General features: G+C 31.9%; 1 protein-coding gene across 1 annotated transcript in view; it reads right to left on the reverse strand.

Moving 5' to 3' along the window:
- The window catches only part of APLF (aprataxin and PNKP like factor), a 68393-nt gene that overhangs the window by 13385 nt on the left and 40596 nt on the right, over positions 1 to 14412 (reverse strand). Inside the window, exon 8 of the mRNA XM_006909531.3 lies at positions 9151 to 9276. Within this exon, the coding sequence (XP_006909593.2) occupies positions 9151 to 9276 (126 nt within the window). The remainder of the gene's footprint in view (positions 1 to 9150; positions 9277 to 14412) is intronic.

Consider the following 14412-nt stretch of genomic DNA (forward strand, 5'->3'; position numbering starts at 1 on the left):
AGAGTTGTTTTCCTGATAAAAATCAATAGTTTTGTTTCAGATGTAATAAGTCTGAACTACCTATTTTAGAACCAAGTGGAGACATTTAAACATATGAGTCTGGAGCCACTAAAGTGGATTAGCTCACCTAGGGATTAAGAATAGAATAGAGAAGGGAAGGGATCAGAAAGAACCGAGCCCTGTGGCTCTGTGATAATTATAGGTAGGGAAAAAGAAAAGGAGACAGCAAAGAAGACTAAGGAAGAGTAGCCAGGAATATAACTGATCTGACTATGAATACGAACAGATTTCACTTTGCTCTGGATTTCTCCACTACTGGGTGGAGGTCCTTGAGCACAAATGATCCAACCTCTGTTTTCCATGTTTTCATGAGGAATTGAAGCTCAGGAAAATCTAATGACATGCAAAGTAATGCTACAGAATTAGCATAATATGACTAGAACTTAAGTCTGCTGATTTAAAAACCCATTTTCTCTCCACCATAAAGACTTATCTAAAGATTAAGTAGGCAACAGTGTGAGAACAGAATAATAATTTTTATTTTTGTTTACTTCCAAAGATTTGTTAACTTAATACCAAAACTTAACATTAAAAGTTTTAAATGAACCTGAAATACTGTTTTACATCAGCTTCTAAAATAGTGGTTGGCATGTTAGATGCTCAATATTTGCTCAATGAATAAGTGATCATACTATATTTTTGTTTTCATTCCAAAATAATTAATCTTGCATTTTTTGAAATTCAACACTTATTTTAAAACTTAAAGCAAAAACATGAATCCTATGTTACCAAATATCTAAGTCTCAAAATTTAGAAAGAATAAAAAGATATGGTATTTATTAAATAATGAAAGAGTAAACCAGCATAAAGTAATGGAAAATAGTCAATGTGTTAATTAAAAATCATTACAATTTACTACCTATGCCAAAAGAAACCTGAAAATTCTTACATATGTGTAATTAAGACTAAATATAACAAAGAAAAACAAATCTATTATTAAAATGAAGGCATATTCATCAAATAAAGAAGAAAAACAAAACCACAGAAGGCATCCCAGTATATTTTGTCAAGTCTACATGAATATAATTGATGTTGTTACTGCTAATTCTAAATGAAGTTTTAAAAAATTATAGCCAATGGGTCAAAAAAGTGAAGGAATTAAGAAGGAACAAATGGTAGTTACAAAATAGTCATGGGAATAAAAAGTACAGCAAAGAGAACATAGTCAATAATATTGTAATAACTATGTATAGTGTTGGGTAGGTACTAGACTAATCGAAGGGATCACTTTGTAAATTATATAAATTATATAAATGTCTAACCAGATGCTGTGTTAATTTTATATTACCCGAAACTAATATGAAATAATATTGAATGTCAACTGAAATTGAAAAATAAATAAATTAATTTAATTTAATTATAGCCAAATCTTATGTAAAACTGTGTAGCAAATGATTGACATTTAGTCTAAGATACTTCCTTCTAAGACCACACTCTTAAACATGATTAAAGAACTGTAAGCATGGCAAATGATGATAGGGTACTTCCTCTATATGCAGATCCTGTAAAATGCAATAAGATACTATCAACTTTAATTATTCTTAATTACAAATAAAATGATTGATAGCCTCACATGACTGATTCTGGGAATCGCAACTACTGGGTAACTAGGGTTTTTCTATTAAAACCTATTTGTTTTCCCCAAAATAATGTAATATGAATTTACCCTAAATACACATTCTTATTTTTTTATTAAACAGCTTTTAAAAATCAGTATCTTGTAGTTTGAAGTGTACACCTATGTATATTATCAATTAAGATATCGATAACTTGGAACACTTTTCAAAAATAAAAGAGAAAATAGCAAAAAACTTAGATCATAGCTATTAATCTGAATCAGCAAATAACAAAAAATAATGAATTTACTTACTATGAAATATACATTTAAAAAAATGAATTATGCTTGTGTCAAAACACTGTTCTTTCACACTATACAGATCATGTTGCAGATTCATTACACTAAGAGCACTTAGAGTTGATAATTGACGTACTTCTTTACCTCATCCCTCTTAGGTATTATAATTAAAAAAAAAAAAACTAGGGCATTGGCTTCTGAAAAAACAAGGCACCAATATTTTCATTAGCATAATACATGTCTGCCTAAGGTTTTATAAATCCAAGGTGATGTATGAGCTTGACTTTACATTTTTGCTCTAAACTGGTTGGAAAGAGACTCCATTCATTTTAGTGTATATGCATTCCTAGTTTAGTGCTTAATTTAACAAGCAAGAGCAGAAGTAATGCACTGCATAAAATCCTATTATGCACCAGAGGAAGCAAATGAGTCAGAGGCAGGCATAGCTATCACTAGGTTATTCTGAACATTAAGTATCTAATGTTCTAATTCAGACAAGTACCTTAAGCTAATCAAACACATTAAATTGAGCTAGTCTTCTGACCGACTGTGGTCAGAAGAGTTAAATGAGTAAGATACTTAAAATGACAACATCGACCAGTTTGTTTAAATTAACATTTTTTTCAAGGAGATTTAATTTTGTTAGATTTGAAAAAGTATTAATGTCAGAGAAAAGGTTAATAATGCCTGTAGTCTAGAAATAAAATAAAATTTAATAATTAAATATCTTTTTCTAAATAGCGACCTCCTATATTATATGGGCTATGGAAATCTTTAATTTTACTATAGTATGTATTTAATGTGATCCACATCTATTTGTTTCTGTGTTACTCATGTTTTACTCAGTTTTACTCATGGGATAGAATGGCTGTGGATAGAATATATCCACATATGCACAGTTTTGTGTTTTCACAGTTGCTCTACAATAAAAAAACTTTGACCATAGATGACAATACTTAGAAATACAATGTCATATAAATTTAGATAGCTGACATAGTATAAAACTAAGATTACTTAATGTTATACAACATTTGAGATTGCCTAGATATATCAGAAAGATAACCTGACTTGCATACATTCAAGGGATTAAGAGGTAAGAACAGGAAGCAAAAAGATTAAAAATCAACATACTATTTCACTTGAGAGAATAATTTTTTTACTTGAGAATAATTCTTATCCTGTTTTGTGAAGGGACATCTTTAAAGATAAAAAGCAAACCAAAATGTTTTCATTCATAAATTTCATCTTCCTTCCAAATATGTCAACCATCTTAGAAAACAGGCTTATCACAACTCTATTTCTGGAAAATATATATATATAAAATTTTTTCTGAATATAATAATTTCTAATTTTTGTGAGCTATCTTATGATCTGTGAGACTTCAATATCGTTTTCAGTGGCTATAGAAAAATCTGGCATGCACTTACATAAAAACTTTCTTTTAGGCAAACTATATTAAAGTATTTTATTATTCTGATACAGGAGGCTGATATTCAAACACTGTTGAAATAAATATCTAGGCCCAAGATGGAGCCACTACTGTTGAGCTGCCACGTCAGCAACCAAAAAAAAAGCTTTTGTGTCCCTGTAAATGCTCTGCTTGACCAGAGAAATACAGTGCATCCAGTGACCCAATTACCACGGCCTCTATACTTACCTCCCTGACCCTTCTCACTCAACAAGGTTGACTACTTGGCCCTTGCCAATCAGATATCTTTGGTTTTTCTTTTCTCTTTTTTTTTTTTAATTTCTTATCCTATAAAAGTTTCCTGCCTTCTGCCTCATTTTGCAAATTTCTGAATGGGACTGTCTACTTCATTAAGTGTTAAATAAAATTTGCTTGTATCACTTAAATAGTTTTCTTTAAACATTTTTAATAGCACTGAACAAAATATGGCTAAAAATAATATATTCTTACAAATCAAGACAGTTAAAGAATAAATTGGTCATAATATAATATCAGTTTTTAGCAATGATACAAAAAAAATCTACTAGATCATACTTTTTGCCTAACTAAAAATTACAATGCAACAAGAAAGGGCATATAAATATATATCACACTTTTGCAACTAGAGTTTCCATTATCTTGTTCATCTGAAAAATTCATGAATTCTTCAACCAAAGTACCGTATCTAGAGTTTTTTAAAACTCTAAATATTATTTTGCCATTTGGCTAAAAAGACAACCACTATCAGTATGTTAGAAAGCTGTGAGTAACAATGATACAATCAGACCATTCCACAGAAAAATGCTCCATTGCAGGAAAGAGGAGATTTGGTTTTGATCTCACTAGCTTTGGGGTCTTAGGAAACTCATTTAACTTTTCTTAGTTTCCATTCCCTTATTTGTAAAACAGTAGTCAGAGTAAGTGATCATATTTAACATTCTCCAAGAGTTTTTCTGAACTGTAATTAAAATTAACAAGAAAAAAAATCTTAAAATTATCTCTAAGTAGAACCAGGACACTAAGGAGCTCAACAGATGAAAAAGGAAAATATGCTATATGTACATATAAATATATTTAGATATATATTTGAAAGTGTCTATTACTACATGTGAGTCACTAGCCTTGGAGTAATTTCTCTTCACTACTCCCTACTCTGACCTCTTTTAAAGAGATTAATGAAATAAAGGCAGCAATTTTTGACATTATTCTCCACAAGGCTTTGTATTTCATTTTTATTGTTCTCAAGAATAGGCATATTTGGATTTTACTTCTAAAAAATGTAGGACATCATGGCAGACCATGGCAGTCTTGTTTTAATAACTAGAAAAATACCTGATAAATTATAAAAATTATTTTTGTGAGAGAATTGTGGGAGCATGAAAATTTTAGATTATCTAACATTTCATGGAGGAAAAAGCCCTTCTTAGGTGAACTGAAAATCAATGGCCCTTTTATTCCTTAAAGGTCTTTGGCAATTTTTGGTATGGGCTGAAGATACAATCTGGACCAAATTTGAAAAAAGAGAAACTAGTAAAGCTTTTCATGGTCTCATGGGATTGTCATGACAGTTTAGAAACTAAATAAACTCTAATACAAGGCCGATTTTTCCCAAGAAATATTTGTTGAGTTCTGGAAGGTGTGCGAAGCTTAAAGTCTGGGTCTGAAACTTCAAAATGGCAGAGTGAAACCTCCAATTCATTTAGTGTTTCAGAGATAAAGTCCCACTACAGGAAAGAGATCTATAGCAAACATGTAACTGGTTCCCCTTCAAGAAATGTGTCAGAATTTAAGATGCATGAGTGGTAGGCTAATGGGCTAATAAGCTCAAAATCTCTAGAGGGAAGTTTCACAGCTAAAAAGACAGAGACCTTTCTATCAAAAGACTAGAAATGCCATGTCAAAGGAACAGAGACAAACCAAAAGCAGACCAAGTTTAATTAAAACATCAACCTACCTATTATCCATCTAAATCTGACTAGACAGAGATGACTATCTCCTGTCTGCCAAAGAGAGCAGTCACCCTGAGGGAAGCGAACATTTATAATTCTTACAGTTTTTTTCATTAACTATGTCAGTATTTCAAAAAAATTACTTACACATGAAGAGGCAGAAAAATATGACCAATAACCAAAACAAAAGAAACTGATCCAGAAATGTTGGTTAGCAAATAGAAATTTTAAAATACCTAAGGCAAATATGTTAAAGAATATGTTTTTTTTTAATAAAAGAGTGAGAAAAAGGGGAATGTGAATGAAAAGATAGAGAATATCACCAAAATTCGAATCTATAAAAAAACGAATATTCTAGAATTGAAAAATGCATTTTCTGAAATTATGAATTCTTTAGATGAATTTAAGAGCAGACTATCCACAAGAGAAGAAAGGATTAGTAAACTCTAAGATAAGTCAATAACAAATATCCATTTTGAAGCACAGAAGAAAAGACTGAAAGAACAAAAGAATGTAGAAAAGACATGTGGGACTTGGTCAAACGTTCAATATATTTTTAACTGGAATAAAAAAGAGAAGAGATGGAATGGGGAAGAAGCAATATCTGATGAGATAATAGCCAAGCAATTTCCCTAAACTAACAAGAGAACCACTTGCAAAAAGCTCAGCAAACCCAAAACGAAAAGAATACAAAGAAAAAAATACCTAAACACATGTTAAACTACTGAAAGTAAAAGCAATGATAAAATTCTCAAAAGTGGCCAGAGGCAAGGCACATTAGTTACAAAAGAACAATAAGGTAGATAATGTACTTCCAACATAAACTAGGAAGGCAAGAGTCAGTGAAATGACATCTTTAAAGTGATGAAAGGAAACAAGACTTGTCACACTAGAATTCTACGCTGAATAAAAACATCCTTCAAAAGAAAATCTAAAGAAGACCATGTTCAGACACACAAAAGCTAAAAGAATTTTTTTCCAGCAAATTTTCATAACATGAAATACTAAAAGAAGTTATAACTAAAAGAAAATGATCCCAGATGAAAGAATAAAATTTCAGGAAAAAATGAAGGGTACCCGAAATGATAAATATTCTAGTTAAAAATAAAAGAATGTTGATGTTTAACATTTACGAAATTAATAATAATGCCTTATAAGTTAACATGTGTAGAGGTAAAAATATATAATGACAATAGTTAAACAAAAAAAGGCAGAATAAGTAAATGGAGTTAAATTGATATAAGCTTATCACACTAGGAAATGGTAAAAGTAGCAACTGTAAGGTAGATCATAATAAGTCAGTGATGCCTATTAAAATCTAATATAACTAATGAAAAAATACATATAACTAAAATGTTAATGAAGGAGAAAAAAGTAGAATGAAAAACAGTTGGCTAATCCCAAAAAAAGTTGTGCTGGCTGAGAAATTACTGCTTGGCGATCGCCCATGGGAACATAACACTCTAACAATAAGCTTTCTGCTTCTGAACCCACCGCTTGCACAACCGACCTGTAGGTTGACAGTTAGTATAAAGAAGAAAAATAGACTTGTGTGTTCAAACAGGATGAAGAATGGGGTTTAGGGCTTAAAAACCCTGTACCTCCACATTTCACTGCTGCTTAATTTGGGGTCTGCGTACCCCTGGCAGATCCAGCTGGCTGAATAAAGAGTGTGTTTCCTGTAACTCACTGATTTCTGGTGGTCCGTGTGTCTATCGGGGGCTGGTGGCTACAACAAAGTCAGGAAAAGAATACAGGAACAAAGAACGTGTGGGACAAATAGAAAACAAATAACAAAAGGCAAAATTAAACTCAAATATAACAGTAACTATATTAAATGTAATCAGATTAAGCACTCCACCTAAAAGGCAGACTATCTGACTGGATTACAACTAAAACCAAGGAACCAATTACATGCTATTTGTAAGAGACATGCTTTAAATTTAAGGACAAAGGTTGAAAGTGAAAGGATGAAAAATGTAACACAAACACTAACCAACAAAAGCTAGAGCAGCTATATTATATGACACAAAGTAAGAGTTCTGCTTCTAGTAATGACAGAAGACATTGTATCAGACCAAACATCCCATAGGTAACAATTATACCCTAGAAAAAATATTAAAAACAATAATCTTAAGGCAATGGATAAGCTACCAAAAGCAGGCAGAAACCAGAGGAAAGCCAACACATGAAAAAGGGAACAGCTCTGAATGAGTTTCCCATTTCTATAGCTTTTCCACTGAGGATAGATTGCAGTGAGTTCATTAAGAAAAACTGACAGAATTAAAAGAAGAAATATTACTGTCTCATTTCTGATATCAGAAAGAAAAATTTTAATATCTCACTTTTAATATGATGTTTGCTATAAGCTTTTGTAGATATTCTGTACGATATTTAAAAAGTTTCCTTCTATTCCCACTTTGAAATGAGTTTTGATAGTAAATTCATAAATGAATTTTGTCAGTTTTTTAATTTATTGAAATGATTATATAATTTTCTACTTATTCTGATATATGGTGAATTACATTATTTTTAAATACTAAACAAAATAGCATTCCTTGAACAAACCTAATTTGGTCATGTTATATTTTCCTTTTTTAATTGCTTAACTCACTTAACCTTTTTTTTTTTAAAGATATTCACAGCTAAGTTCAAAAATACTTTGTCTTAGAATTTTTCATTCTTGTATTATTCTTGCTGGGTTTTAGTATCGAGGTTATTCTGGTCTCATAAAATGAGTTAAGGAATATATCCCCTTTTGCTTTTTTTATATAAAAATCGAGTGTTTCTTCTTTAAGTATTTGGTTGAATTAGCCAATAAAGCCAAAGAGAATTCGAATTTCTTTAGTGGAAGGCTTTTATTTATGCATTCAATTTCTCTAATGTAGGATTATTTCATTTTCTATTTTTTTCTTGTTTCTAAAAGTTATATTTCCTAAGAATTCATTCATTTGTCCTAAATTTTCAAGTTTATTGACATAGCTAATGAAAATATCTTCTAATTACTATCGGCATGATGTTGCACTGGAATGGAACACTTATTTTTCAAATAATAAGGCATAATAAGCTTTTTAATTTTTCTTTCTCGCTTAAGAAGCTTACTATGCCTTTTTATTAAAAACCACAATTATAGGAACAGCAACAACTTCAAAGTGTCCAGAAGGTTTAGGAAATTGTATCCCAAATTATATCTGAAAGATGGCTCTCTGGAATTAAAGCTAAGACTAGAATCACTACTTCTTTCTTTGGTGGTCTGACTTATTTCAAATTCATTCATTTATTAAATGAAGCTGCAGAGAGAGGATAAAAGTGTCCTTGCAGGCTAGAAACTTGCTGCCTGAAGGAGGAGACATTCCAGTAAAGAAACAAACATAACCTCATGAGGTAAATTCTATTCTGCATGATACAGACAGGCACAACACGCTAAGGAAGCAGAGAAGAGAAGTACTTTTACTTTTCTTTTAGGATTCAGTATGTGTTGGCAAGAATGGTAGAAGTTGCAGGAGGCAGAGATAACGTCCTGATTTGAAATGTGTCACACCAAGGAGTCTGGATAAAGTATATGATATGTTGCGTCGACAGCTTTTAAATTGTATAATTTGCATTTTAGAAAGTTAGAAATAAGGAACAATTTCAGGTTTTTATATGGTTAATAATGTCAACAATTTAGAATTATCTAAAAGACTAGAATCCTACCTATTAACAAAATGAAAACCTATTATCTAGAGGTTTAAAAACTAGATGTTGAAGGCTTGAGATGAGAAACTGCAGGCATAAATGAATAAATAACAGAAATTAAGGAGGAAAGAAGCACGACCAAATGTTTCAGATTTACATACCTATAACAAGATGATCCATAAGGACATTCAGGCCGGTCATCAGCCTCATCTTGACACATAACTTGTACGCCTCCATAATCACTATCACCAGGGTGACTGAAATGTTGAAAATGGACAGGATTCTTCCTATGAGGGTGACAAATATACTGTCAGAAAAAATAATTAATAGGATACACAAGATTTCTAGATATACTAAAAAAATAATTAATAGGATTTGGCAGGAAACCAAGAAAACACACCTGATTATTCCAGAATGTGAACTAATGTGATACGTTGTTAAAAACAAAGCTCACGACATAGTAAAGAATTCTCATGGTAACAAAATTAATTTCTGGTGATATATATGGTAGGTCATGAATGTCAATGGATAATTTGCAACTAGTACTTTATATATAAAAGCATACACAGCTTTTAAAGACTTTTAATAACATGAACATACCTATGCATCCTTTGCTAAGATAAAAAACAGACCATTACGAACATTCTAGAAGTCTCCACAGGTCTCCTTCCAATCATTTAAAGCCATTTTACTACCCAAAGGTACCCACTATCCTGTCATAGAAAATAATGTTTCTCAGACTTTTTGGCCTCTAGAAAAAATTACTAAAATTCCAGAGAGCTTTTGTTTATATGTGTTATTTAATCTATTAGAAATAAAAAATAAGAAAATTTTAAAATATACATATTATCATAAATAACATGTCTTAACACAAATAACTCCATCTTCCAAAAAATTTATGGAGACATTGTTTTAAACTTTGGAAATTTCTTTAATGTCTGGCTTAACAGAGGATATGTGGATTCTCTTATCTGCTTCTGCATTCAATCACTAACAAAAATGCAGATCGTGTAGCCCCTGGGAAACTCTACTGTACACTTGTGAGAGAATGAGAGTGAAAATGGCACATAGACATAAAGTCTTAGCAGTAGTATGAAAATAGTTTTGACCTAACAGATTTTCTAAAAGCTTCCTGAGGACCAGAACTTCTCAGGGGTCTCTGGACTATACTTTGAGAAGCAAATGTTATAAAACGGCATATTAGTTTTGTTTGGAAATAGATAGGATTCTTTGAGAATAATTTTTTATGTTTGTATGATTAGTCCATATTGTTGTATGTAGCAACAGTATATCTTCATTACTGTGTAATATTCCATTGTATAAAGCTGTTACAATTTATTTGTCCATTCTTCTATTCATAGACCTTTGAGTTCATTCAGATTATTGGCTTTTGTAAATAATACTGCCAAGAATATTCTACTTTTGATGTACATGTCGATGTATTTTCTACATATGCAGAAAACTAAAGATTCCACACACAAAAAAGCCAAAAGTAATACACTAATTCAACAAAGTTGCAGGATACAAAATTAAAATGCAAAAATCAGTTGTTTCTATACACTCATAATAAAAAATACCAAAAGAAAAAAATTTTAAATATAATTCCAGTTAAAACAACATTTAGAAGGTGGTTCTATAGAGTAGTGATCAGCACGTCTACTTTACATGCAGAAGGTCCTGGGTTCGAGCCCCAGCAGAGCCACGGCCCATATCCTGAGTACGCCAAGCCCCTCTGGTGCACTGGGCCCTGGGTACACCAGGCCCCAGGTGTGCACCATGAGCGCGTAGGAGGACACACCCTGCCTTCAGAGATCCAGTTCTTAAGAGGAGGTTCTATAGAGTAGTGATCAGCACGTCTACTTTACATGCAGAAGGTCCTGGGTTCGAGCCCCAGCAGAGCCACGGCCCATATCCTGAGTACGCCAAGCCCCTCTGGTGCACTGGGCCCTGGGTACACCAGGCCCCAGGTGTGCACCATGAGCGCGTAGGAGGACACACCCTGCCTTCAGAGATCCAGTTCTTAAGAGGAGACGGCAATATTAATAAATGGAAAGACATACCATGTTCATAAAATGGAAGACTTAATATTATTAACATGTCAATACTACGCAATATTTACAGATTTAATGCAATCCCTATTAAGATTCTAATGGCATTTTTTGCAGAAATAAAAAAAAAATCCATACTAAAATTCATATGGAATCTCAAGGGACCCCAAAGAGCCAAAACAATCTTGAAAAAAAAACAAAAAACAAAATTGAAGGTCCCACACTTCCTGATTTCAAAACCTATTACAAAACTGCGGTTATCAAAACAGTGTGGTACACATAAAGACAGGCATATGGACAAATGGAAAAGAATAGAAAGCCCAGAAATAAACTCTCACATACATGGTCAAATAATTTTCAACAATGGTGCCAAGACCATTCAATGGCAGAAAGGACAGATATTTTCCAACAAATAGTGTTGGGAAAATTAGACATTTACATAAAAAGAATGAGGTTGGAGCCTTCTCTTTCACTGTATTCAAAATTAACTCAAAATGGATTTGACAAAGATTCTTTCCAAATGCAAAGGCAACAAAAGTAAAAATAGATAAATTGGACTACATCAAAATTAAACAGTGGCCAAGATATGGAAACAGCCAGTTTCCTTTGACAGATGACTAAATAAAGAAGGTATGATACACATATACAATGGAATACGAATTAAACAGTGGCCAAGATATGGAAACAGCCAAAGTTTCCTTTGACAGATGACTAAATAAAGAAGGTATGATACACATATACAATGGAATACTACTCAGCCATGAGAAAAGATTCATTTGTGACAACATGAATGGATCTTGAGAATATCATGCTAAGTAAAATAAATCAGATGGAAAAGTCAAGAACCATATGATTTCACTCATATGTGGAATATAAAACTGAATGTAACAAGTGAACAAATAAGACAAACAAATAAATAAACCCTCGTAGACACAGACAACAGTATAGTGGTTACCAAAAGGAAATGGGGGTTGTGGGGAAAAAGAAGAGGGTAAAAGGGATCAAATATATGGTGACATAAAGATACTTGACTTTGAGTGGTGAACACACAATGCAATATATAGAATTGTACACACACAATGCAATATATAGAATTGTACATTTGAAACCTATATGATTTTATTAAACAATTATCACATCAATAAATTTAATAAAATTTATTTTTTAAAAAACTTTAAATTTCTGTGCATCGAGGACACAATTAACGGAGTGAAAAAGTAATCTAAAGAATAGGAGAAAATATCTGCAAATCATGTATCAAATAAGGGGTTTATATCAGAACTCCTCCAACTCAATGACCAGAAAACAAATAACACGATTCAAGAATGGGAACAGGACTTGAAAAGACAATTCTCCAGAGAAAATATACAAATGGCCAACAATCATATGAAAGAAGCTCAACATCACAAATCATAAGAGAAATGCAAATCAAAACCACAATAATATATCACACTTCACATTCATTAAGATGACTACCACTAAAAAACAAACAAAAACCAGAAAATAACAAGTCTGGTGAGGATGTGGAGCAATTGGAACCTTTGTACATGTTGGCAGAAATGTAAAATGGTACAGACGCGATGGAAAACAATAAGGTTGTTTTTCAAAAAATTAAAAATAGAATTACCATATTATCTAGCAATTCTACTTCTCCATATATAGCTAAAAAAATTCAAAGCAAGATCTCAAAGAGTTATTTGCACACCCATGTCATAGTAGCATTATTCATAATACCCAAGAGATGGAAGAAACCCAAGTGTCCACTGACAGATGAATGGATAAACAAAATGTAGTATATACATACAATGGAATATTTTTCAGCCTTAAAAAGGAAAGAAATCCTGACACATGCTACAATATAAATGAACCTTGAGGACATTATGCTAAGTAAAATCAGACAGTCACAAAATAACAAATACTGTATGAATCAATTTATATAATGTTATCCAGAGTAGTCAAAATTTTACTTACTTTAATCCCCAAATTCTGTGCTATTTTCATATATTTTAATTTTGCATATATTTTATACAACACAAAAATTATTATTGCTTTACACAGTCAATATTCATTTGTACTTATGCTCATACTTTCCATCCTGAATGTCTATGCTTCCATATAGGCCTGCCTGGCAAACACTGAACCCCATTTTTGTTGCTTAAGTCCCATGAGACTGCCCAAAATTCTTTTTGGCCTCTTAGCCCTCAGCCTGAAACACAAAAAAACTGGCAAATGTCACAAAGAGAAAAAAAGCTCTAACTTCTAATGTGACTATATTTAGAGACAGGGTCTTTAGAGATAATTCAGATTAAATAAGGTCATAAGGGCAGGGCCTTAATTCAATATGACTGGTGCCTTTATAAAATGATGAGACACCAGGGATACGCACGTACAGAGAAAAGGGCATGTGAGGACACACTGAGAAGGAAGCCATCTGCAAGCCAAGGAGAGAGGGCTCAGGAGAAACTAAACCTGCCAACCCTCTAATCTTTGATTTCCAGCCTCCAGAACAGTGAAATAATAAATTTCTGTTATTTAAGCCACCCAGTCCATGGTATTTTGTTATGGCAGCCCTAGTGAACTAATACAAATACCAAACAGGATTTTTCAAAAATCCAAACTCAAAGAAGGTTTATATACTACTATTCTACAAGTTTACAAATTATGTTCCACATGTGGAACTAAGCCCATTGTAAATAGATAAAATTGTGAGTAAATGCATAAATTATAACTGTTGAAATAGAAAAATATTGTTATGCAAGTGCTAAAATAGCAAGGCATTTTAAAAAGAGATAATATGAATGTGAAGTTAACAGAATTTGTGATATAAATATGCTATTGCATAGAAGACTACAAACTCCACTGGAATGTATTAGTAAGATACTTGGTTTCGAAAGTTAGAACAGCAAAGAAATACTTCTGTACTAGGACTGCGTAATTATAAACATTCTAGTATGAACATTATAACTGAAACAATAGTCTAAAACTAAAGGATTATAATTTGAATTCACAAAATATTAAATTAGAATATATAGTACAATGTAACCAAATGAAGTAAGTACAAAAATAACCAATCAAGCCAGGAAATAAATATTCAGTCGTTTTAGAAGGCATCATGGTGATTCAAAAGCACCATTACAAAAATATAAAGGAAATGAACAAGTATAATAAAATGCCTAAATATAACCTAAAATTCTCTTGATAGTTATAATATACACAACAACAATTTATGAACCTTTCTAATATCTAAATAAGACATTAAATAAGCAAGTATTTAGGTCCGAGTGATTTAATTTTCAAGTCTGGAATCCCAAGTTCAGATCCTTGTATTAATCAGCACTTTTAAAAATAAAACATTTAAGTCTTATAAGCCTCTAG

Source organism: Pteropus alecto, unplaced genomic scaffold, assembly GCF_000325575.1.
Source record: "Pteropus alecto unplaced genomic scaffold, ASM32557v1 scaffold131, whole genome shotgun sequence".
NCBI lineage: Eukaryota > Metazoa > Chordata > Mammalia > Chiroptera > Pteropodidae > Pteropus > Pteropus alecto.